A 22,980-nucleotide genomic window follows, 5' to 3' on the forward strand; every position below is an offset into this window, starting at 1 on the left:
GTACAGTGTAGTAGAGGAGAGTGTAAAGTCTAGTAGACAGCTGGAGTAGATTCTAGTAGAGTGTAGTAGAGGAGAGTGTAAAGTCTAGTAGAGTTTAGAGGAGAGTGTAAAGTCTAGTAGAGGAGAGTGTAAAGTCTAGTAGACAGCTGGAGTAGATTCTAGTAGAGTGCAGTAGAGGAGAGTTTGAAGTCTAGTAGAGTTTAGAGGAGAGTGTAAAGTCTAGTAGAGTGTAGAAGAGGAGAGTGCAGTAAAGTCTAGCAGAGTGTAGAGGAGAGAGTAGTAAAGTCTAGTAGAGTGTAGTAGAGGAGAGTGTAAAGTCTAGTAGAGTGTAGAGGAGAGTGCAGTAAAGTCTAGTCGAGAGGCTGGAGTAGAGTCTAGTAGAGTGTAGTAAAGTGTAGATCATTGGCGTAGAGCAGCATTACTCATTGCGCGGCTCGCAAGCCACATGCGGCTCGCCAAGCCTCTATTTGCGGCTCGCATGGCGGTAAAAATATACAGTGATATGATCATGCAGTGAATACAGATATTTTAAAAAACAATGCAAACAATTATTTAAAAAATAAATCAACAGCGGCATTAAAAGGTGGAAATATAGCCTTGTCTAGAAAATATTTTTAAACTTGCTCGGCTCTACGCTGACAGCGGGGTTTTCCTGCATAACAAGAGAGAATGTGGATGGACTTATTCTTATTAACTTATTCTTCAATAGCTTCCATGTTATGTGACCCAGTGTCTCCACATTATTCCAGAAAATAGCACACAGTCACACAAGTCTTAATTTTCCTATCAAAGTAAACCAGATTGATGCATTCCAGGTTAAAAGGTACCAAATTTTCTTCCGGGGGACCATGCCCCCGGACCCCGCTAAGGACCGGGTTCCCTCCACAGTTTCACAAAATTCTGTGGGAAACACTGCTTCAGGGAGGACATATTATTAAGCAGGCATACTTATTTATGACTGGATTTATAGCTTTTGATACTTTGCGGTAAAAATGGCTCTCCTGTTGACGTCGTCCTGTCAGTGCGGCTCTCCTGAAAAAAATAGTGAATACCACTGGCGTAGAGTCTAGTAGAGGAGAGTAGAGTAGAGAGTATTGTAGTGTAGCATAGACTTAATAATATAGTATGTTTATAGTAGGTATATTGTAGCAGGGTATTGTTTACTACAGTAAAGTATAGTTTGGCATATTATTTCATCGTATAGCACCATGTGGTATAGCATAATACATAGTATCATAGAATGGCTGACGGTAATACATCTGAGTACACCTAATCCATTAGCGTATTAGTCTATACAGAGGACTGAGTAAGACCTGGAACAGAAACATTTCAGCCAGGCTAACGTTTACCAATCAATACTAACCAGGCCCACATTTAGATAGATGTGGAAGATCTAGGTCACTCTTTTCAAACTCTTTGTATTTTGTTATCCCGGGAAATACGTATATTCCACAATATAAAGCTTTTCTTTTGAATCCATTTATGGTGAATGACCAGTTCAGATGATCTACGTTGAGGCTCTAGTAATCTTCTGGTCTTATAGAGGATGTGTACGATTAGTTATCGTGCAGAGATAATTCTGGGGTGAGCTGCTCGATCCCAAACTTAGCCTTCAGAGCATTTTTCCAATATTCATGTTACAGAAGCTGCACTTGGTCACCACTAAGAAATTACAATATAGATTGTGTGTACACTTTCATTTTTGTGTCTGGATTCTTTTTAAGTCGGGTTGACATGGAGAGGTTAGAGGTTAATAAAGTAGGCCTTCTTTTATGCATCTCTAAGTTCAGAAACCACCATGGCCGATCACATCCTCGTCCAAGATGTGGCATTGTCCCAGTTGTCGTCGGTTTAGAAATACGTATTAATTAATAAAACATTAATAAAAGGGATTAAGTGAAATGATTGGAAACACCGGCTTGCATGTCTCTATCTGCTAGCCCGCCACGGGCTGCCCTAGCACACTTTCCGCTCCCACCCTAACCCTGGCTCTCCCCCCCCGCCCCCAAAGGCCCCCCGGATGCCCCCCTGGACGTGCAGCTGGAGCAGGGCCCCTCCCCCGGGATCGCCCTCATCAGCTGGCTGCCCGTCACCATCGACGCCGCCGGGACCTCCAACGGGGTCCGCGTCACCGGGTACACCATATATGCCGACAAGAAGAAGGCAAGAACTGTTCACCGCGACTGCCGCTGGGGCTTTGTGGAAAAAAAAAAACGATGCTTGGCTTGTGATGGTAGCATACACATTGGGATGCTAGTTCTTTTCATGCATGTGCATGCAGGATGTTAATCGTGGCGCTTGCTTGGTTTCGAGCAAAACAATTATCCACGCAGGTTTAATTCATTGAAAGGTAACATATTATTCCACCAGGTGTGAGTTTGATTAGCCGGTACAAGCCGTTTTTTGAAAACTCGGCCTCTTCTGACATCACATGTGGGCGTGTCCGCCTAGATGTATGCTGGATAGATGAGATTTTCAAAACGGCTTCTAACAGCTAATCACACTCAAAACTGTTCTGATGCATTAGGGAACGCTAGATGAACAGCGATATGATCTGACACTGGTACCTCTATGTGACGTGTGGGTGTCTGATCACTGGTACCTCCATGTGACGTGTGGGTGTCTGACCGCGCCCCCCCCCCCCAGGTGCTGGAGGTGTCGTCCCCCACCGCGGGCAGCGCCCTGCTGGGCCCGTCGCAGATCCACAGCCTGCAGCTGGCCCAGGAGCTCACCGTGCGCACCACCTCCGCCCACGGCGAGTCCAGCGACTCCCTCGCCGCCCCCGTGCCCGCCAAGCTGGCCGCCATCATGGCCGGGCCGACGCCGGCCGCCACAGCGGCCGCCCCCGCCCTCCCCGACGCCCCCTTCCCACCCGTCCCGTACGGGAACTCTGCTGCCAAAGTGTCCGCGCTGCCCCTTGACACGGCGCCGCTGGACGCCCACGCCGCGGCACACCTCCTCGCCGCTGCGGACACCGCCGCCGCCGCCGCCGCCGCCCACCATCACCCCCACCACCCTCACTACCACCACCCCCACCTCTACCTGCAGCAGACCCACCACCCCCACCACCAGCCGCCGCCGCCGCCCCAACCGGAAGCCCTCTACCCGGCCGCCTCGTACGCGGACACCTGGGCCGGCCCCGGCCCCGGCCTGTTCCCCAGCGGGGCGGGGGTCTCGGGGGCCTACAGCACCAGCGCTCCCACGGTACGACCGCACCCAGCGGCACGGCGGACACCCGTTCCTGTGACGCGTTCCGCAACCGCTTTGAGCCTAGGATGGGCAATCCGAGTCTTAACCGGAGTGTTTCTCTCCTGCGTTTCGTTTCCCCGCAGATCAACGTGGCCTCGCCCGCCGCTTTCGTCTCGCACCCGGCGGCGTTGCCGACGGGAACGCCGCCAACGCCGGCGCCGCCTCCGGTCGCATTCGCCCCCCCGGCGCCAGCGGCGGCGGTCCTGGCGGACCACCGCCGGGACACGGACAGCCCTGGGACCATCCGGCCCTTCCCCTCCATCTCCGAGTTCCTGCAGGAGGAGCCCAGTGCCAAGCTCTGCACCCCCGAGCGCGTCCCCAGCCCCGCCAAGGCCCCGGCGGCGGACCTGCTCAACCCCTGGGGGCCCCTCCCCCTGCGGCCCCGCAGCGCCTCCCCGCTGGAGTCGGAGGCGGAGTCGGAGGCGGAGAACGCGCGGCTGGTGTCCATGGATGACTTCCTGTCGCAGGGCCAGGACCCCCAGTATGCCCGGAGGGCGCAGGTAATTCAGTTCAGTCCGATTCGATTTGATTTGTGTAGCCATTAATCACCGTAGCAGTCTCAAAGGGCAAATATAAATAATAAATAATAAAAAAAACTCACTTAAGCCGGGAAGGCATCTTGAGGATGAACACAGAGTGGGGGATCCCCCCTCCCAGGGATGGTCGGGGGTGCAATGGGGGCCATAATTGACACACACAGATAAATATGTCCAGGCACATTTTAAATCGGTTGATGGGTGCTGTCCGGTTGACCTTAAGGAAAGGGGTTAGCCACCGCAGCACCCTAGAACAGACAGAATAATGAGGTACTGCTGGGGGGTGGAGGTCTGTCCTGTAGGGGAGGCTGGAGGTCTGTCCTGTAGGAGAGGCTGGAGGTCTGTCCTGTAGGGGAGGCTGGAGGTCTGTCCTGTAGGGGAGGCTGGAGGTCTGTCCTGTAGGGGAGGCTGGAGGTCTGTCCTGTAGGGGAGGCTGGAGGTCTGTCCTGTAGGGGGGGTGGAGGTCTGTCCTGTAGGGGAGGCTGGAGGTCTGTCCTGTAGGGGAGGCTGGAGGTCTGTCCTGTAGGGGAGGCTGGAGGTCTGTCCTGTAGGGGAGGCTGGAGGTCTGTCCTGTAGGGGAGGCTGGAGGTCTGTCCTGTAGGGGGACTGGGGGTCTGTCCTGTAGGGGGGAGGTCTGTCCTGTAGGGGAGGCTGGAGGTCTGTCCTGTAGGGGAGGCTGGAAGTCTGTCCTGTAGGGAGGCTGGAGGTCTGTCCTGTAGGGGAGGGCTTGGAGGGCGGTGGGCTGTGGTGGCGTGGGCACAGGCTGGGTGAAGTGCAGGGGAGGTCACATTCTAAATGTATGCGTCTCTTCCGGGATTCACATTTACACTTCCACGCCTCCCCCTGCGTTAACGTGTCTGTTCAAAGGACGTGGCCCATTTTGTATGGCACCTTTCAATGCATATCTTATCAGCTTGTTTGCACCGTCTTCTTGAGGTGGATAGAAGCTCAGCCATCACCCGTCACCCCATTCCCACCGGACGTGTCTTAGCCTGCAGTGACACACACCGAGCTTCCAGTACAGAAGCGACCCCTAGGGGGCCCTCACACACATGAGGGCCCACTCACACAGGGGGGGGGGGCCATGTCCTGGTGTACCTGGGGTAAACGCCTGACGCCGTGGGGTTCTGTTGTCGCCAGGGCGACTACATCGCAGACAACAGCCGCTCGGACCTGTCGGACATCCTGGAGGAGGAGGAGGAGGACTGCTACTCGGACCCCCGCGCCGAGTCCCACCGGGGCTACACGGCCAGGGTAAGGGGCGGAGGCCTGGTCGCCGTGACGACGGCGGCGGCGGCGGCGTCGTCGTCGTCGTCGTCGTCACGGCACCACGCGCGACCTCCCGCTCGGTTCTCCACCGGGCTTGTTGCCGCTCCCCGCCGTGTGTGTGTGTGTGTGTGTGTGTGTGCGTTCGCCGCCACGAGCCTCTTTTAAGTTTCTTTGTGTGTGTGTGTGTGTGTTTTCTTTTTCGCGTCCTCCTGAATGTAACGTTCACTCTTCTTTTATGTCTTTCTTTCCGTTTCCTGCGCTGCCTGCTCCTTTGTCTTGACCTTCCCCCCCTCCGTCGTTCCACTGATCCTATCTACACACACACCCCCACCCACCCACCCACCCACCCCCACCTCCGGACGCTGCAGCGCCACAAGTCCGACCCCCCCGACAGCGACGACGAGCCCCCCGAGTGCATCCTCACCCTCCCCCGCCAGGCCCGCCACCACCCGGACCTCTCCGTCATCCCCGAGGAAGAGGGCGGGCGCCGCCCCCTCCACCGACAGCCCCGGCCCCGGGCCACCTTCCCCCACCCCCGCGACGGAGCCCGGCCCTGCCCCGAGCACCTCCACCGCACCCCCCGGCGGCACCACCTCCCCGCCCCCAGAGAGCCTTCGCCCCCCAGCCACGGGGGCCGCTCCAGGGCCCAGCAGCAGCGGGCGCGCTACGCCGACCCGGGGGGCCCCGCCGGCTACCCCCACGACGACGACGGCGACGACGACGGCGAATCCAGCCTCTACGAGGGGCCCTGCAGCCACCGGGTGTCGGGCCCCGCGCCGGCCCCTCGCGCCCGGGAGCAGGCCGGCTCCAAGATCGGAGGGCTGGGGGACCGTCTCCGGAGGGAGGCCCTGCGGAGGAGCCAGATGGCGGCGGAGGCGGAGGCGGGGGCGGGGTCAGGGGCGGGGCCCCCGGGGGCCTACATGGTGAGCAAGACGGTGCGGACGCTGCGCTCGCCGGCGGGCCCCGCGGCGGAGATCGACCTGGAGTACGGCTCGGAGGACGGCGAGGAGCCCGGGGAGTACGGCCGCGGGGAGGTGGTGGTGGACCAGATGAGCTCGGAGTGGTGGGTGGAGCCCACCGGGGGGGAGTACGGGAGGCTGCTCCACGACCCCCGGGGGCCCCAGCAGGAGCCACCGGCCTACCCCGCCGCAGGCCAGCCGCAACGGGTGAATCCCCAGAGAGAAACCCCCCTCCCCACTACCTACCTCCCTACCGCCAGTCGACCACCAGATTGAACCGCTGTCGCTGTCGCTGTCGTGTGTGTGTGTGTGTGTGTGTGTGTGTGTGTGTGTGTGTGTGTGTGTGTGTGTGTGTGTGTGTGTGTGTGTGTGTGTGTGTGTGTGTGTGTGTGTGTGTGTGTTGGTGTCAGCACGTGCCGCCCCGGCGATTCCCTCTGCCGCAGAGGGATACATTTCCACTGTGTTTCTGTTTTGCTATTCCCGTCTCCTTTTTAATAGCCCTCCATTGGGGCTTGGTTGGCGCTTCCCCCCCTCCCTCCGTCCTCCCCTGTGTGCGGCCTCTCGTCCCCCGTGCGTCTGTCCTGAAGGTGTCCTCTGTGTGTCTGTCAGGAGGCCGACCGGGCTCCGTCCACAGAGGCCAGCCCAGCGCGGGAAGGCGCGACCTCGCAGGCCAGGCCGCCCAAAGGTCAGCAAGACGTTCCTCTTCTTACGCTTGCACATTTAGTCTCTGTTTCTCTTTCGCTCTCTCTCTCTCTCTCCCCCTCTTTCTCTCCCCCTCTCGCTCGCTCTCTCTCTCTCTTTCTCTCCCCCTCTTTCTATCTATCTCTCGCTCCCTCTCTCTTTCTCTTGCTTTCTCCTTCTCTTTCTATTTCTCTCTCTAAATTTCTCTCTCTCTTTCCCGTTCTATCTCTCTCTCTGCCTCTACCTCCCTACCTCCCTCCCTCCCTTCCTCCCTCCCTCTCTCTCTCTCTCTCTCTCACTGTGTCAGAGAGGAGACAGAAAGTCATAGCGAAAGGAGGGAGAGGGGTAGGACGAGAGAGGGAAAGGTGACTGAAGTAATGCTGACACACCTCCACTTGGCACGGCTGCCGTATGTCACACAGGATAGTGGCGGGATTATCTCCCTGTGTAGGATATAGGGGGAGGGGAGACGGGCACCGTGCTCTAGCAGTGGGAGAGAGAGAGAGAGAGAGAGAGAGAGAGAGAGAGAGAGAGCCTTCTAAGCTAAGAACCAGCTTAGCCCAAAGTGGCTTGTCATGACATGAGACGGGAGGAAGTGACAGAGTTGAAAATAGTAACCCTAGATTAGCCAGCAGTGAAACTCAACCTCCAGGCAGAAACACTGTAGAGGCCTCTCTGGCCCCTCCCTGTCCTCTGCAACTCGCCTGTGGTCTCTCTGTCTCTCTCTCTCCTTTATCTCTCTCTCTCTCTCTCTCTCTCTCTCTCTCTCTCTCTCTCTCTCTCTCTCTCTCTCTTATCTCTCTCTCTCTGTCTCTCTGTCTCTCTCTCTGTTTCTCTCTCTGTCTCTCTCTCTCTCTATTATCTCTCTCTCTCTATTATCTCTGTCTCTCTCCGTATCTCTCTCTCTCGCTCTCTCCTTTATCTCACTCTCCCTCTCCCTCTCTTTCTCTCCTTTATCTCTCTCTCTCGCTCTCTCTCCTTTATCTCTCCTCTCTCTCTCTCCTTTATTTCTCTTTCTCTCTCTCCCTCTCTCTCTCTCACTCTCTCTCTCCCTCTCTCTCTCTCTCTCTCTCTCGCTCTCTCTCTCCTTTATCTCTCCTCTCTCTCTCTCTCTCTCTCTCTCTCTCTCTCTCTCTCTCTCGCTCTCGCACTCTCACTCTCACTCTCTCTCTCTCTCTCTCTCGCTCTCTCTCTCCTTTATCTCTCCTCTCTCTCTCTCTCTCTCTCTCTCTCTCGCTCTCTCTCTCCTTTATCTCTCTCTCTCTCGCTCCTTTATCTCTCTCTCTCTCTCTGCATGACACCGATCCAAACCGCGGCACACACCGCTCTCACAGTTGAATTAAAAACGCTGTGCGTCGTTCGCCCGCCCGCCCAGGTCCTTGCAGAAGTCACACGTCCGCGCAGATAAGAGGAAGGGAGCCGGGGAGACGTCGGCCGCTATCCGCTTGCACATCGGCGAGGATGTGAAAGTGTGCCGTTTGTGTTCATGTATCCGTGTGTGTGTGTGTGCCTGTGTGTGTGTGCCTGACTGTTGCCACAGATGGGCTGATCCGTCCTAATGAGATCGGAGAACACTTCTCTGCAGTGCGGCTTAGCGCGTGGTTCAGTTAGCCACAGAGCCGCCGTTCATTAGGCCCGACATCGTTCCCCGCACCACGGCGCCTCGTACAACCGCACGCACTGACACTACTGCCCATCCCTCCGTCCTTCTCTCGCTGTTTCACCCCGAAACAAACGAGGTGCATTGCGTTTGAAACCGCACGCACGGAGCCGATCCGTTATCAGTGTTTCAGTGCGGTGTGTGTGAGAGCCTGCTGGCGTTTGCTGCTGCTATTGTGCTCCTCTCTGCAGCGTGCCGGGTTAGCGGGCCGAAGCCCTGAGCTTAGGATCAGTGCTTTGGCTTGATTACCTCTCTTAAGGACACGCCGGGGCCTGTGCACAGCAAGGGCACCATGGCCCCAAACCACTTAGCAGCAAATGTCCAGCAGGCATCCCCGAAAGCCTATCGTCCTACAACACTATAACACTCAATACGCGAAAGTGAAAAATTGTGTGTGTGTGTGTGTGTGTGTGTGTGTGTGTGTGATTGACATAAACAGGAGAGCTAGGCAGTAGCTGGATTTATTAAGCGGTGTTGTATGTGTGTGCATTAGGCATGGGCAATTCGCAAACGATACGGTCAGAACGAACAAATCCTGAAGGTGAACGACTAGAACTGTGGTCAAAATATCAAAAATATGGTCACGTAAATAAAAGATACTATAAAGAGACCTTATATTGATTGAGTCTGAAACGTTCTCGTGGTGGTTGAGGCAGCTTGGCCTACTCTTCTTAAAACCACACACGTGTAATGCTTGAGCGGCGTCGTAGGCTAATGCTACAGAAATGTGCTGTTTTCCGTGCGTCATCACCACCTGAGACCTGCTGGTGTTTTAAAAGGCTCCATTTGCGGGCGTACCTCATATTTAAAAGCAAAGGGGTGAGGCCAGACACCTGAGATTCCCTGCCAAATGACGCAATAGACAATATGACCTTACGAACTGAACGAACGATTCGTGATAGTGAAGGGAACTGAAAGAACTGATTCCCGGAAAATTATCGTTTTGCCCAAGCCCAGTGTGCTTGGATCCTGGGGGCCGTGTGTGGTTGTTCTGATCAACGGCTCTTCGTGTGTTCTTCCACAGGGGCGGCGGAGCCCCAGCCCAGCGCCGGGGAGGGCGACGTCCGGATCTTCGTGGCCCTGTTCCCCTACGACCCCACCTCCATGTCCCCCAACACGGACGCCTCGGAGGACGAGCTGCCCTTCAGAGAGGGCCAGATCATCAAGGTGGGGCCCCGGCTCCCCTCACACTACAGCAGCTTAGAGCTCCGTTATAGCAGTATATAGCTCAGTTATAGTAGTATATAGACCAGTTATAGCAGTTTATAGATCAGTTATAGTAGTTTATAGATCAGTTATAGCAGTTTATAGATCAGTTATAGCAGTTTATAGATCAGTTATAGTAGTATATAGCTCAGTTATAGTAGTATATAGACCAGTTATAGCAGTTTATAGATCAGTTATAGTAGTTTATAGATCAGTTATAGCAGTTTATAGATCAGTTATAGCAGTTTATAGATCAGTTATAGCAGTATATAGCTCAGTTATAGTAGTATATAGACCAGTTATAGCAGTTTATAGATCAGTTATAGTAGTTTATAGATCAGTTATAGCAGTTTATAGATCAGTTATAGCAGTTTATAGATCAGTTATAGTAGTTTATAGATCAGTTATAGCAGTATATAGACCAGTTATAGCAGTTTATAGATCAGTTATATCAGTTTATAGATCAGTTATAGCAGTATATAGATCACCTCTAGCAGTATATAGATCAGTTATAGCAGTATATAGCTCGTATATAGTAGTATATAGATCAGTTATAGCAGTATATAGCTAATATATAGCAGTTTATAGATCAGTTATAGCAGTTTATAGATCAGTTATAGCAGTACATAGATCAGTTATAGCAGTATATAGACCAGTTATAGCAGTTTATAGACCAGTTATAGCAGTTTATAGATCAGTTATAGCAGTTTATAGATCAGTTATAGCAGTTTATAGATCAGTTATAGCAGTTTATAGATCAGTTATAGCAGTTTATAGATCAGTTATAGCAGTACATAGATCAGTTATAGCAGTACATAGATCAGTTATAGCAGTATATAGATCAGTTATAGCAGTATATAGATCAGTTATAGCAGTTTATAGATCAGTTATAGCAGTACATAGTAGTAGATCAGTTATAGCAGTACATATAGCAGTATATAGACCAGTTATAGCAGTTTATAGATCAGTTATAGCAGTTTATAGATCAGTTATAGCAGTACATAGATCAGTTATAGCAGTACATAGATCAGTTATAGCAGTATATAGATCAGTTATAGCAGTATATAGATCAGTTATAGCAGTTTATAGATCAGTTATAGCAGTACATAGTAGTAGATCAGTTATAGCAGTACATATAGCAGTATATAGACCAGTTATAGCAGTTTATAGATCAGTTATAGCAGTTTATCGGTCTTTTCAACCATCGGCCCCCCCCCCCCCAGGTGTACGGGGAGAAGGACGCGGACGGGTTCTACCGGGGGGAGTCGGCCGGTCGCCACGGCTACGTGCCGTGCAACATGGTGTCGGAGCTGCAGGTGGAGGACGAGGAGACGCGGCAGCAGCTGCTGCAGCAGGGCTTCCTGACAACCCAGGCCTCCATGGAGAAGATAGGTAGGCAGCCAGCAGCCAGCTAGACCGCCCCCCCTAAACCCAAAGGTCACCTAGCCACCCCCTCACAGGAAGTTCTTCCCACGGCCGTGACACAAACCTGATGACAAGCATCGTCCTCTGCGGCTAAACGGAGAGATGCTATCTTCTAGCTGCATCCTGTGCGTTCGCAGGATGCAGATAGTGCTGCGTAGAAGTCCCCCAGCCGGTCTGCTCCCTGATAATACACACAAACGACACGTTAGGACCTAGGGCTTTCAAATAGTCGCTCACAGGTGGTACAACCCACTCCGGATACAGAGGGGCCCGCGCTGTTGGTTCACCTGTGGTGGACCTGTGGCTCTAGAGGTGCACCGCGTCGGCACAAAACACCCCCAGTGGACGCTCTCTATCCCCTGGGCAGACCCATTTATGTACCTTGATTGTGTGTTTTGCACTTGATGTTGTTTCTATCGGAGAAACCTCCGCCATCAGTCCGACGTGTCTCCGTAGAGAGGCCCGTCGTTGTCCCAGTACAGCAGCACTGTGATGCGGATCACGTGTGCTCTTGTAACCGCCTGATGCTGCGATCCTTGGGAGGTCCATGACTCGCTGGGCGCCGGTGCCGCGGCCGCCCGCCGCCGCCACCGCCGCCGCCGCCGCCGTTGCTCATGGGGTCGTCATTGTGGATCACCGGCATCAACTCACGCTGCCTCCTTGTCCCGTCCGCTGCTCTCAACGTGTCGCGTCTGTCTCTGTGTGTGTCTCCCCCTCTTTGGTTCCCCTCCGCCCCTCTGGTCGTGTCCCCCGTCCCCTCTGCTGTCTGTGTTTACTTTGTACACTCCATGAAGGCTCTCGCTCACATGCTCCGCCCCCGCCCCGCCTCGCCCCGCCGCCCAAACCCAGGCGATCCAGGAAAGGTGTGTCTCGCTGCAGACCGTGTGCATCACCCCGACAAACTCTCTCCCTCTCGCTCCCTCATTCTCCCTCTCTCTCTATCCTGTGTTCTCTCTCTCTCTCTCGTCTCTCTCTCTCTCTCTCTCTCTCTCTCTCCCTCCCTCTCTTTCCCTCTCTCTCTCTCCCTCTCTTTCCCTCTCTCTCTCTCCCTCTCTTTCCCTCTCTCTCTCTCTCTCTTTCTCAATCTCATGCTCTCTCAATCCCGTTCTCTCTCTCTCTCTCTCTCTCTCTCTGTCTCGTTCTCTCTCTTGATCCTGTGCTCTCTCTCTCTCTCTCTCTCTCTCTCGCTCTCTCTCTCTCTCTCTCTCTCAATCTCCTGCTCTCTCAATCCCGTTCTCTCTCCCTCTCTCTCTCTCTCTCTCTCTCTAGCCTGTGCACTCTCTCTCTCTCTCTCTCTCTCTCTCTCTCTCTCTCTCTCTCTCTCTCTCTCTCTCTCTCTCTCTCTCTCTCTCTCTCTCTCTCAATCTCCAGCTCTCTCAATCCTGCTCTCTCTCTCTCTCTCTCTCTCTCTCTCTCTCTCTCTCTCTCTCTCTCTCTCCCTCTCTCTATCCTGTGCTCTCTCTCCCTCTCTGTCTCTCTATCCTGTGCTCTCTCTCCCTCTCTGTCTCTCTATCCTGTTCTCTCTCCCTCTCTCTCTATCCTGTGCTCTCTCTCTCTCTCTCTCTCTCTCTCTCTCTCTCTCTCTTTCTCTCTCTGTCTCAATCTCATGCTCTCTCTCATTGAAGATGTCACTTGCTGCCACTCATTTAGCGACCAGAGGGGATAGGTTTGCTGCCTGTTATTTCAGTCCATGCTGTCCATGCAGTCTATGCTGACCTCGAGGTCATATCAATGTAGAATGACCAACAAGGTGACAATGAGACGGCGTAATCTGATCTGAAACACAGATCCCTATGTCAGCTATGTTTGGAAATTCCACCTACTGCTTTATATTGGTTTCATATTTACTAAACGTACTAAACTTTTTTGAAATTACGACTACTACTACCGCTACTTCCTGTCAAGTACCTGTATTTAAAATAATGGGATTATACAATAATACACAAATGCAGCTGTAGATGGAAATGAGATATATATATATATATATACATATAAAATATTTCCAGAATAATATAATAGGATCTGTTTGGCTGAGAAGTACCTTTTGAATGATGTTTTAAAATCTGTGGTTGGATAATTGAATAAGAAGGTGACTGGATGGATGGTTTCGACAGACAGCACACCCAGCCCCTCTGATCGCCTCCATGTGTTATTCTCATTGGGCTTTGTGTGGTTGATACTCTCTGGCAGCCTTTGTTGAAGGCCACCGTTCCTACTGTGCATGAGGGTGTGAGTCATGACTGGTTCTGGGCCTGTCGTCCGATGGAACCAGATTTAACCCGTTTTGCCCTGTTTCTCCCTCTAGTGGAGTCTGCTGCACTCTGGGAGGAGAGTGTAGACTCCTGCAGTCCAGGTGGGTATCCAACGTCCCCCCCCCTCCCCCTGGGGAGAGACCCCCCACAGGGTCTCACCCCAGGGGGGAGGGGGGTATCCAACGTCCCTCCCCCCAGGGAGAGACCCCCCAGGGTCTTCTGCATGTCACCCTGACTCCCTTCACCACATTTCCCCGGTTCCTTTCTTACTTCCCCCATCAGCTCATGTACATCTTACCCTCGTGTCCGTCTGCACGTTGGTGTGTTGATGATATCAATGCAACGATCGTAACGACAAATCCAGCCATTTAAGGAACAGAATTCAGTAGAAAACGTCTTTGGACAGTGTCACCATGGTGTGGTCTTGGATTTTTTTCATCATTTTCGTATGAAGAGATAAATGTTTCCGTAGGCGCAGACCAAGTGCCTTGTGTCGTTGGCCTCTACCAATAACCCGCCTCACTTTCAAACCCTGTTCTATTTCCTTACAACCAGCATGTTCTTGACCATCGCGTTCTCCCCAGCATAGCATGATGCTGCGGGGCGCCCCCCCCCCCCCTGCATGCCGAGCCCCCAGAGGGAAGCCCAAAGGTCTCACCCGTCCTCATGAGGGAGGGAGGAACGGAAACTCACCGCTGTGTACCTCTCTGTCCCTCACACAGACTCCAGCCTGAGCGCCGCTGCTGCTGCTGCTGCCGTTCCCACCACCCCCACCCCCGCTGCTGCAGGAAACCCGGGCCCCGGGGCCCGGAGAATGGTGGCCATCTTCGACTACGACCCCAGAGAGAGCTCCCCCAACACGGACATAGAGGTGTGACCTAAACGCCCCTCACCCTACCTGCTGCGTGTCTTCATGACTCCCGTGATGAAGCTGAGGGACAGGATTTAGGAGATTTTAGGGTGTTTTTGTTAGATTATAGAACAGTAGAATTTGTTGCTATAGTTTAATAGTCAGTTTCATGAAACGTCTGGTGTTTGAATCTGCGTGAAGGGGTTTATGTTGTGATTTCGACCTGCTGCATATTATCCTGCTTATTGCACGTAAACTTACACTGCAAAAAAATCCACTAAAATGTATGATTTGTTAGATCAGTGGAAAATAGCATCAATAGCAATGCCTGTGAATCATAGCAGCGACCTTCTATACAGATATAACAGACGTCTAAATCCCCTAATGATTGACCAGTCGGCACCGCGCCTTCCACAAAGCCGTGTAATAGCGCCTCTGGCTCTTTGCTCCCTGTCCGCCCCTCTCCTCACGCGTCCTCCTGACCTCCAGGCTGAGCTGACCTTCAGCGCCGGGGACATCATCCACGTGTTCGGGGACATGGACGACGACGGCTTCTTCTACGTGAGTTGCCGTGACACCCAACGACATCACCGCCCCTCGGTCTCCAGAGCCCAGAGCACAAAGAGGGCCAATTCGGCTTCATGTTTGCAGAAGAAGAAGAAATAGAATTCTATTGTTTTAATGGAGCCAAGGCTGACAGAATGGGGCTGTGTTTTTCCACGCTATTTTAGAAGCAAAAGTTCAAAACTACAATTTTGCATCTGACTGATAGAGGGGGATTCTGGTGTTATCTTGTTGCTCCACCGTCGCTCTCTGCAGGGGGACCTGAACGGACACAAAGGCTTGGTGCCCTCCAACTTCCTGCAGGCTCTGCCCGACGAGGACCCCCAGGCCCCTCCCCCCCTGGCCCAGCCCGCCCCAGAACCCAAGAGAGACCCCCAGGTAGGCTCATGACCCCCCCAAACCCCCCAACTGTCCTTGATGTTCCAATGGATCCGCATCGGCCACTTGACACATGGATGTCAATTTTGTCTATGTGTGTATCGCTCAGTTTTGTCTCTTACGCCTACTTGTCTGCTGTCTTTGACGCCTTCTGTGCGATGGCTTTAATGTCCCGCCCGGTACGGTTTCTTCTGCCCCCCTTCTTTGTCTTGCGGCATGCCCTTTTTTTGCAGAAGCAGAAACGGAGTGTGCACTTTGAGACGTGATCGTAAGTGTTGCTGCTGCTCTGCGACGCAGCGATCCCCACCGCTGTCCCCGTAGTGTCCCTACGTCTCTCCTATAGGGTCCTGTTAGCACCCCCCTGTGGCTAACCCTTAGACTGTCCCCATAGTGTCCCTACCTCTCTCCTATAGGGTCCTGTTAGCGTCCCCTGTGGCTAACCGTAGCCTTAGGCTGTCCCCGTAGTGTCCCTAACTCTCTCCTATAGGGTCCTGTTACCGTCCCCTGTGGCTAACCCTTAGACTGTCCCCATAGTGTCCCTACGTCTCTCCTATAGGGTCCTGTTAGCGCCCCCCTGTGGCTCACCCTTAGACTGTCCCCATAGTGTCCCTACCTCTCTCCTATAGGGTCCTGTTAGCGCCCCCCTGTGGCTAACCCTTAGACTGTCCCCATAGTGTCTCTACCTCTCTCCTATAGGGTCCTGTTAGCGCCCCCCTGTGGCTAACCCTTAGACTGTCCCCATAGTGTCCCTACCTCTCTCCTATAGGGTCCTGTTAGCGTCCCCTGTGGCTAACCGTAGCCTTAGACTGTCCCCATAGTGTCCCTAACTCTCTCCTATAGGGTCCTGTTAGCGTCCCCTGTGGCTAACCCCTAGACTGTCCCCATAGTGTCCCTAGCTCTCTCCTATAGGGTCCTGTAAGCGCCCCCCTGTGGCTAACCGTAGCCTTAGACTGTCCCCATAGTGTCCCTAGCTCTCTCCTATACGGTCCTGTTAGCGCCCCCCTGTGGCTAACCGTAGCCTTAGACTGTCCCCATAGTGTCCCTAACTCTCTCCTATAGGGTCCTGTTAGCGCCCCCCTGTGGCTAACCCCTAGACTGTCCCCGTAGTGTCCCTACCTCTCTCCTATAGGGTCCTGTTAGAGCCCCCCTGTGGCTAACCCTTAGACTGTCCCCATAGTGTCCCTACCTCTCTCCTATAGGGTCCTGTTAGCGTCCCCTGTGGCTAACCGTAGCCTTAGACTGTCCCCATAGTGTCCCTACCTCTCTCCTATAGGGTCCTGTTAGCGTGCCCTGTGGCTAACCCTTAGACTGTCCCCATAGTGTCCCTAACTCTCTCCTATAGGGTCCTGTTAGCGCCCCCCTGTGGCTAACCCCTAGACTGTCCCCATAGTGTCCCTACCTCTCTCCTATAGGGTCCTGTTAGCGTCCCCTGTGGCTAACCGTAGCCTAAGACTGTCCCCATAGTGTCCCTACCTCTCTCCTATAGGGTCCTGTTAGCGTCCCCTGTGGCTAACCCTTAGACTGTCCCCATAGTGTCCCTAACTCTCTCCTATAGGGTCCTGTTAGCGCCCCCCTGTGGCTAACCCCTAGACTGTCCCCATAGTGTCCCTACCTCTCTCCTATAGGGTCCTGTTAGCGTCCCCTGTGGCTAACCGTAGCCTTAGACTGTCCCCATAGTGTCCCTACCTCTCTCCTATAGGGTCCTGTTAGCGTCCCCTGTGGCTAACCCTTAGACTGTCCCCATAGTGTCCCTAACTCTCTCCTATAGGGTCCTGTTAGCGCCCCCCTGTGGCTAACCCCTAGACTGTCCCCATAGTGTCCCTACCTCTCTCCTATAGGGTCCTGTTAGCGTCCCCTGTGGCTAACCGTAGCTTTAGACTGTCCCCATAGTGTCCCTACCTCTCTCCTATAGGGTCCTGTTAGCGCCCCCTGTGGCTAACCGTAGCCTTAGACTCTTCCGCTACGTAGGATAGACCCAAAGCCCACTAACCCTGTAGTCTAGCAGGGAGGAAGTCATCCCTGTCGAGTGTGTCCAACTCCCCTCTCTCCCCCACTCTTGCCACACTTTCCCCCTCTCCCCCCACTCTCCCCTCTCTCCCCCCTCTCCCAACTCCCCCCTCTCCCCCCCTCCCAACTCTCTCCCCTCTCCCCCCCACTCTCCTCTACTCCCCCCACTCTCCCCTCTCTCCCTCCTCTCCCCCCCACTCTCCCCTCTCCCCCCCACTCTCCCCTCTCTCCCCCCTCTCCCAACTCTCTCCCCTCTCTCCCCCCTCTCCCAACTCTCCCCTCTCCCCCCCCCTCTCCCCACTCTCCTTTACTCCCCCCACTCTTCCCTCTCCCCTCCCCCCTCTCTCCCCACTCTCCTTCCCTCTCCCCACTCTCCCCTCTCCCCCCCACTCTCCCCCCTCTCCCAACTCTCCCCTCTCCCCCCCCCCCCTCTCCCCACTCTCCTTTACTCCCCCCACTCTTCCCTCTCCCCTCCCCCCTCTCTCCCCACTCTCCTTCCCTCTCCCCTCTCTCCTCCACCACCCCCCCCTCTCATCTCTCCCTCGGTCGTTAACGTTCACCTGAGGAAGTGCTCCGGTTGCGCTGCAGTTAAAGTCCCGTCGTTAGCCTGGATGCTACAGCCCTCGCCGTGTGTTCTCTGAACCCCAGAAGGTGAGCCCGACCAGCGCCGCAGAGCCGCCGCCGCCGCCGCCGCCCGAGGCCCGGGGCCCCGCGACGGAGCCTCCCTGCCCGGAGCACACGGACCCTGAGGCCGTGGACCCCCGCCTCCGACCCCGCCTCCGACCCCGCCTCCGACCCGGGGTCCGACCCTGGCCTCGGCTCCCCTCCCCCGCCGGAGGCCCAGGCGGACTGCTCCCCACCAGAGAAGAAGAAGAAGAGCTTCTTCGCCAAGGGGAGGAAGCTCTTCAAACGGCTGGGCGCAGGCAAGAAGGACTAACAGCAGGGGAGGGGGGGCAGGTCACATGACCGCCACAGAGGGGGGACAGGTCACATTAACGCCACGGAGGGGGGGGCAAGTCACATGACCCGCTACGGTCAGGTCACAAAGAAAGCACTTTTATTTTGAAAGGACCTTTTCTTTCGCCTGGATCCTCACTCCAGGAAGTCAGTGTTCTCTTTGTCGATCCAACGCACTGCACTGACCCACAAACTCAGTATTTTTGGGTTATAGTTTTATCTTAAGATCTACTTTAGTGCACCTGCCAGGGCAGATAGGAAACCAACAAGGACAATAATCCAGCCTGAGAGCATGCAGAGCCGCATGTTGAGGAACCCAAATAGATGTATTGCTACATCTGCATACAAGCCAGTAGTCCCATTATTCTAAATATCTTAGATATGACGTTGCTCTTCAATTATGCCCCTTAAAGACTTTCAAACTCAAGAATCATATGCATACTAATATTTAGTTCTTATTACGAAATCGATCACAAAGCTCGCATCCACTAGTCGTTCCCTGGACATGCATGTACGTACACGCATACTAAAGCCTTTAACTCTAGGGCTTGGGCGAATAAGTCAACTGTTTATGACACCCTTCAGTCAATAGAAAATTGAATATATCGGGACAGTATATTATTACGGTATTTTAAATGATTTTAAATGGCTAGTGTTGTTGGTAACATAAGGTTAGCGTAGCTTCATTCACATGTCATTTCCTGAGAGGAAGTTGGCAGACAGCTCTGATCGGGAGACTGATTCTGCCTTTTATTTTTTACTTTATTATTATCTTTCAATCGTAACTCAGTGATGCTAACTTTTGGTCTGCGGCCTGTCAGCATGACATTTAGTTTGTGGATCTACAAGCGTGCCAGCAACCAGCAAGCTGTTATCATCACACAACATGGCGTAACATCGTGTCTAAAACACGTAGATTGGACATTTGACTTATTCAGGCGAGTAGAAACAAAAGCAATGTTTTAATAAAAATGTAAACAGAAAATGTTATTCTTAACATTTACCAGAATTTAGTATTCAATCAAACAGTACAAGTAACAAGACAGTAGAGACTTGTGAGTGCCAACCACGCATATACATTCTCCTTTACGAAGAGTACATACAAATGTATGTAGAATTATTTTGAACGTATAAAAAGTATTCTGAGCCATTTTCAAACATTGGCTTAAACCTGGCTGTTGACTGGTATGGGATCATTATTCTCATACCGGTATTGAGTCACACAGTTTAGCATTGACTAGGGAGCCTGGTTTTCTGTCTTGACACGTTTTGCGTTGTGACATTATAGATCCAACCACGGCATGTAGAAGCTTTGACCTCCAAGTGACGCAATCGTCCGTCCGTCCGACCAACGATTAGGCACATACGCGTGTAATAGTTTCAGATTTTAAGCAGCCATGCATGCTCTTAGTCTTAATTTAGACCACGCTTTTGAAGCTAATGTGTCGGCTAAGGCTTAGCTTAGCTTTTCAGACAGGTCTTGAACTGTCTTAGCGCTGCAGCTTATCCCATGAGCCCCGGGCAACGTAATAACACCCAGCGATCGTCTTTGGTAGAAAAAGTGGTTTGTCCCGACACAGGGACGTGAAGTCATTTTCTCAGGTTTGTGATTTTATTTATATTTTTTTGTGGTTTCTGTGTGCGCCAGTCTGCAGGCCATAGGGGTCAGATCAGCGCGTCTCAGAACTACAGAGGATGCCAAACTCCACGGTGCTGTTAGCCGGTTAGCGTAGCTTGCTAGCATAGCATAGCTCGTTAGCCTAGCAGAGACGAGACCCAGTGGCGTGCGCAGAACACGGCCCCGATAGAGGACGCCGAGTCCGTAGTTTGTACAGTTGAACTCAAGTCGCAGTTTGGTATAAGTATAGGGCGCACCTGGTCACAATTCATTTAGCTCTTTGGTTCATGTGTCATGACTGTAGTTAGGTTTAGGCTCAGTACATGTACTGTAAGTCAGTGCTACATAAAAGGGAGAAGAATAAAGAGCAGAGATGCCAAGGAAGAACACGAGGGTGTGGGGGGGGGGGGGGGGGGGGGGGGGGATTAACAATGACACTTTAGACTTGGGCTAACAGTTACCGATAAGAGAGCGAGAATTGAGGTCTGTGTATTTATTTATTTATTTATTTATTTAGTTCTTTATCGGGTTTTATGTTCATGTGGTTGGGTAAGGGGATGCCTCAAAGTTGCCGAAATGTACAGGGACAAATAATTGTACCACTATTTTGTATTGGACGGCCTTTAATGCAATTCAAGCACTCCCCTCCCCCTCCCTTTTCTCCTCCTCCTGCTTGCTAGCGCATAGGCTAAGGCTAACGCTAACATAAGGCGGCTACACTGTTAATGCTCATCTATAGCGGACTGTTAAGCTTCCGCCCCCCCCCCCCCCCCCCCCCCCCCCCCTTACTCAGTCCCCTCCCCCTTCCCCCCCGACTAGGGCCTAGATGCATAGGTAGCGTTTAGAAAGGGTCCACGAATAATACTAATATTTAGCCTTACGAGACCTTGTTTAGTCTTAACGCGTTGTTTACAGGATGTTTATTGGCTGCGTTGCATGATGATGTTCTGCCCGTCTTCTGCCTTATTTATGTTATTTATGTCCGTGTTTGTCGCGTCGTCGTCGGGGTCCACTCTCACGTGTTTCGAGCGAGCGGTGAAGGATCCGTAGGGCGCAGAAGGCCGTAGGTTTCGAGTCTGTACATAAGGAGCAGAGTTCGCTGTGTGGATTTTTCGACTGTGGTATATTTTCATACGAGAGAACTTTTTCTTTTTTTTCTTTTCTTTTCCTTTTTCCTGATCTGCGTTCGTTCTTTCAAACCGAGGGAAGAGTTACCTTTTATATATTCATGTTTTTATTACCCTTTTGGAAGCTCATGTGTAAATATTTTTGTTAATATGTTTTTTTCAGACGTCTTTTTGCATGTCAAGACAGTGTTGGTTGGAGACAGTAACTAAGGGGTTAATGCACAGGACGGAATTGGTGGGGATTTCAATATGAGTCTTTTTACTGGAATAAAGTATGTATATTTTCACAGAAAAAGTGGTGCTGATCTCATTCAACTGATAAACTGTTCCTTTGTAAAACTAACTTTAGAGTTAGTATTAGTATTACCATTTTCTTAAAATAGCTTCTGAATCTCATTGAAGATTCTGATATAAGAAACTACCATGGGTGTCAACAAATGTTCAAACCAGCTGCAGAATCTCATTTAAGATTCTCATTTAACTAATAAGATGTTCCTTCATAAATACCAAAAAATAAAGAGTCCAGAAAATGTCGAAAATAGCTGCACAATTATAACGTTTTTATTTTGAAGCTTTAAACACCGTACAAGTACAAAAAAACCAAGACTTTCAAAATTGATCACCCCCCATACACAAATATACATGCATCAAACATATCCAAGCACACACAAAACTACACAAACTCAAATGATAGCAAAACAATTTTAATTACCCAACTTCAAGACATTATGGTAGTGGACCACAGACATCAAGAAACCAAAAGGGCCATGGCTCCCCACCGCACCATCCACCGCCCATGTGACCCGACAATGGTAACACAGCAGAGAGCAGATGGCCACGTGTGAGAGAGACACTTCCTCTTTTTCTCTCTCTCTCTTTCTTCCTTCCTCATTCGCGCCCCTGGGTGCCGCTCCGGCGTGCCGCCCTCTCTGTGCTCCGCTCTAGGTTCTCTGCCTCCCGTAGCCAACAGTACACTCATCCATAAAGTAGGAAACACTACACTGTGGGCGAGGAGTTTAGTAGTGCTTTCTACTTTATGGATGACTGCACTGTACATCCAATCGTCCTCCGCTGTCGCTTGTCCGGATCCTCCTCCTCCTCCTCCTCCTCTTCGCTCCTCCTCTGTCTGGGAGCACCTGCTGTGGGCTCGCACTCCCTGCACGAGTGCCCCGGCACTCTGAGCGCTCACCCCCGAATAATAAAGAGGAAACACTGACAAACTGACAACCTAAGTTTGGCTGCGGGTGTGAACACACCTCAGTGGAACAGTACGACAAGAAGAGTGCCCAGTTCCTGATTTGCCTTGAGGATATTTACATATTGTTAACGTTTCCACGGGGCAATGCTAGCGTCAATACTATTGGACAGTTGGAGTGTGAAGCAACTGTAAAAAATGCTATTGGCTCCGCCCATTAATCTAACTGTGGCCCAGTTGAGTTTTCGCAGCCATGTTATAGGGCGAACCCTTGCCTGTGTCAGCACTATCTGGTGGAAGCCATGTTGATAAGCATGAGTAAGCCTTTTTATTACATTAAACAAATTATCCTTTATACATGTAAAGGTTATTTGTTTCCATGCAAGGTCCTTTGTTACGATTTGAAATGATTCAAGTATACTGCAAAAACAATATAAAAACAATATAAAATGATAATTATTCGACGATTACATTTAAAACTAGACTGAAGAATTGCACATGCGGTGAATAACGTTAACCCTGAAACATCGTTTTAAATCCGCAGTAGAATGAGAGGGAACAAGCAAACGACACACACGGTTCCGTACCCCCAACGCACAACTTAAAGAGTTGCAATTGGTATTCTATCAAATTAATCAAATGAACCAAAAATAAATAATTTTAGTTAAAATGGCCTCCCGATGTGACGGATCTCATACTTTACCTTCGCCAGCGCGTACTTATTTTCAGTTTCTTCCTCCTGACGAGCGCCACTAGCCTGTCCTTGCCGCTTCGCTCGTTCCAAGAAGTGGACGAAGAAGAAGAAGTCGTCTCCTTATGAAGCCGCACCGTGAACCACGTGGGCCGACCACAGGAAGGGGTTCAACAGTCGAAAGCTGCTGTCGGTCTCTGCTTCCGGCTTTGCTCGCCCTTTTTACTCGTGCACTTCTTTAAGTGCGATACGCTACTACATGGACGTACCCCGAGTGGCAGGGACATGTACCCAATATTAGTTTAGTTGATTGTGGAGGGTCGTGACCTTTATCATTTGATTTATGCGTTGTAAAC

General features: G+C 52.0%; 1 protein-coding gene across 1 annotated transcript in view; it reads left to right on the forward strand.

Moving 5' to 3' along the window:
- The window catches only part of tspoap1 (TSPO associated protein 1), a gene marked incomplete at both ends in the record, with an annotated part of 65,104 nt that extends 47,131 nt beyond the window's left edge, over positions 1–17,973 (forward strand). The window contains 16 exons of the mRNA XM_079739015.1: positions 2,012–2,163; positions 2,647–2,949; positions 3,049–3,204; positions 3,333–3,749; positions 4,926–5,039; positions 5,423–6,220; positions 6,623–6,698; positions 9,379–9,521; positions 10,784–10,952; positions 11,780–11,848; positions 13,291–13,338; positions 13,960–14,108; positions 14,577–14,648; positions 14,907–15,029; positions 17,685–17,837; positions 17,881–17,973. Of these exons, the coding sequence (XP_079595141.1) occupies positions 2,012–2,163; positions 2,647–2,949; positions 3,049–3,204; positions 3,333–3,749; positions 4,926–5,039; positions 5,423–6,220; positions 6,623–6,698; positions 9,379–9,521; positions 10,784–10,952; positions 11,780–11,848; positions 13,291–13,338; positions 13,960–14,108; positions 14,577–14,648; positions 14,907–15,029; positions 17,685–17,837; positions 17,881–17,973 (3,035 nt within the window). The remainder of the gene's footprint in view (positions 1–2,011; positions 2,164–2,646; positions 2,950–3,048; positions 3,205–3,332; positions 3,750–4,925; positions 5,040–5,422; positions 6,221–6,622; positions 6,699–9,378; positions 9,522–10,783; positions 10,953–11,779; positions 11,849–13,290; positions 13,339–13,959; positions 14,109–14,576; positions 14,649–14,906; positions 15,030–17,684; positions 17,838–17,880) is intronic.
- Positions 17,974–22,980: the final 5,007 nt, after the last annotated feature.

The sequence above is a fragment of the Pollachius pollachius genome, assembly GCF_949987615.1.
Source record: "Pollachius pollachius genome assembly, chromosome: 6".
NCBI classification, from domain to species: Eukaryota; Metazoa; Chordata; class Actinopteri; order Gadiformes; family Gadidae; genus Pollachius; species Pollachius pollachius.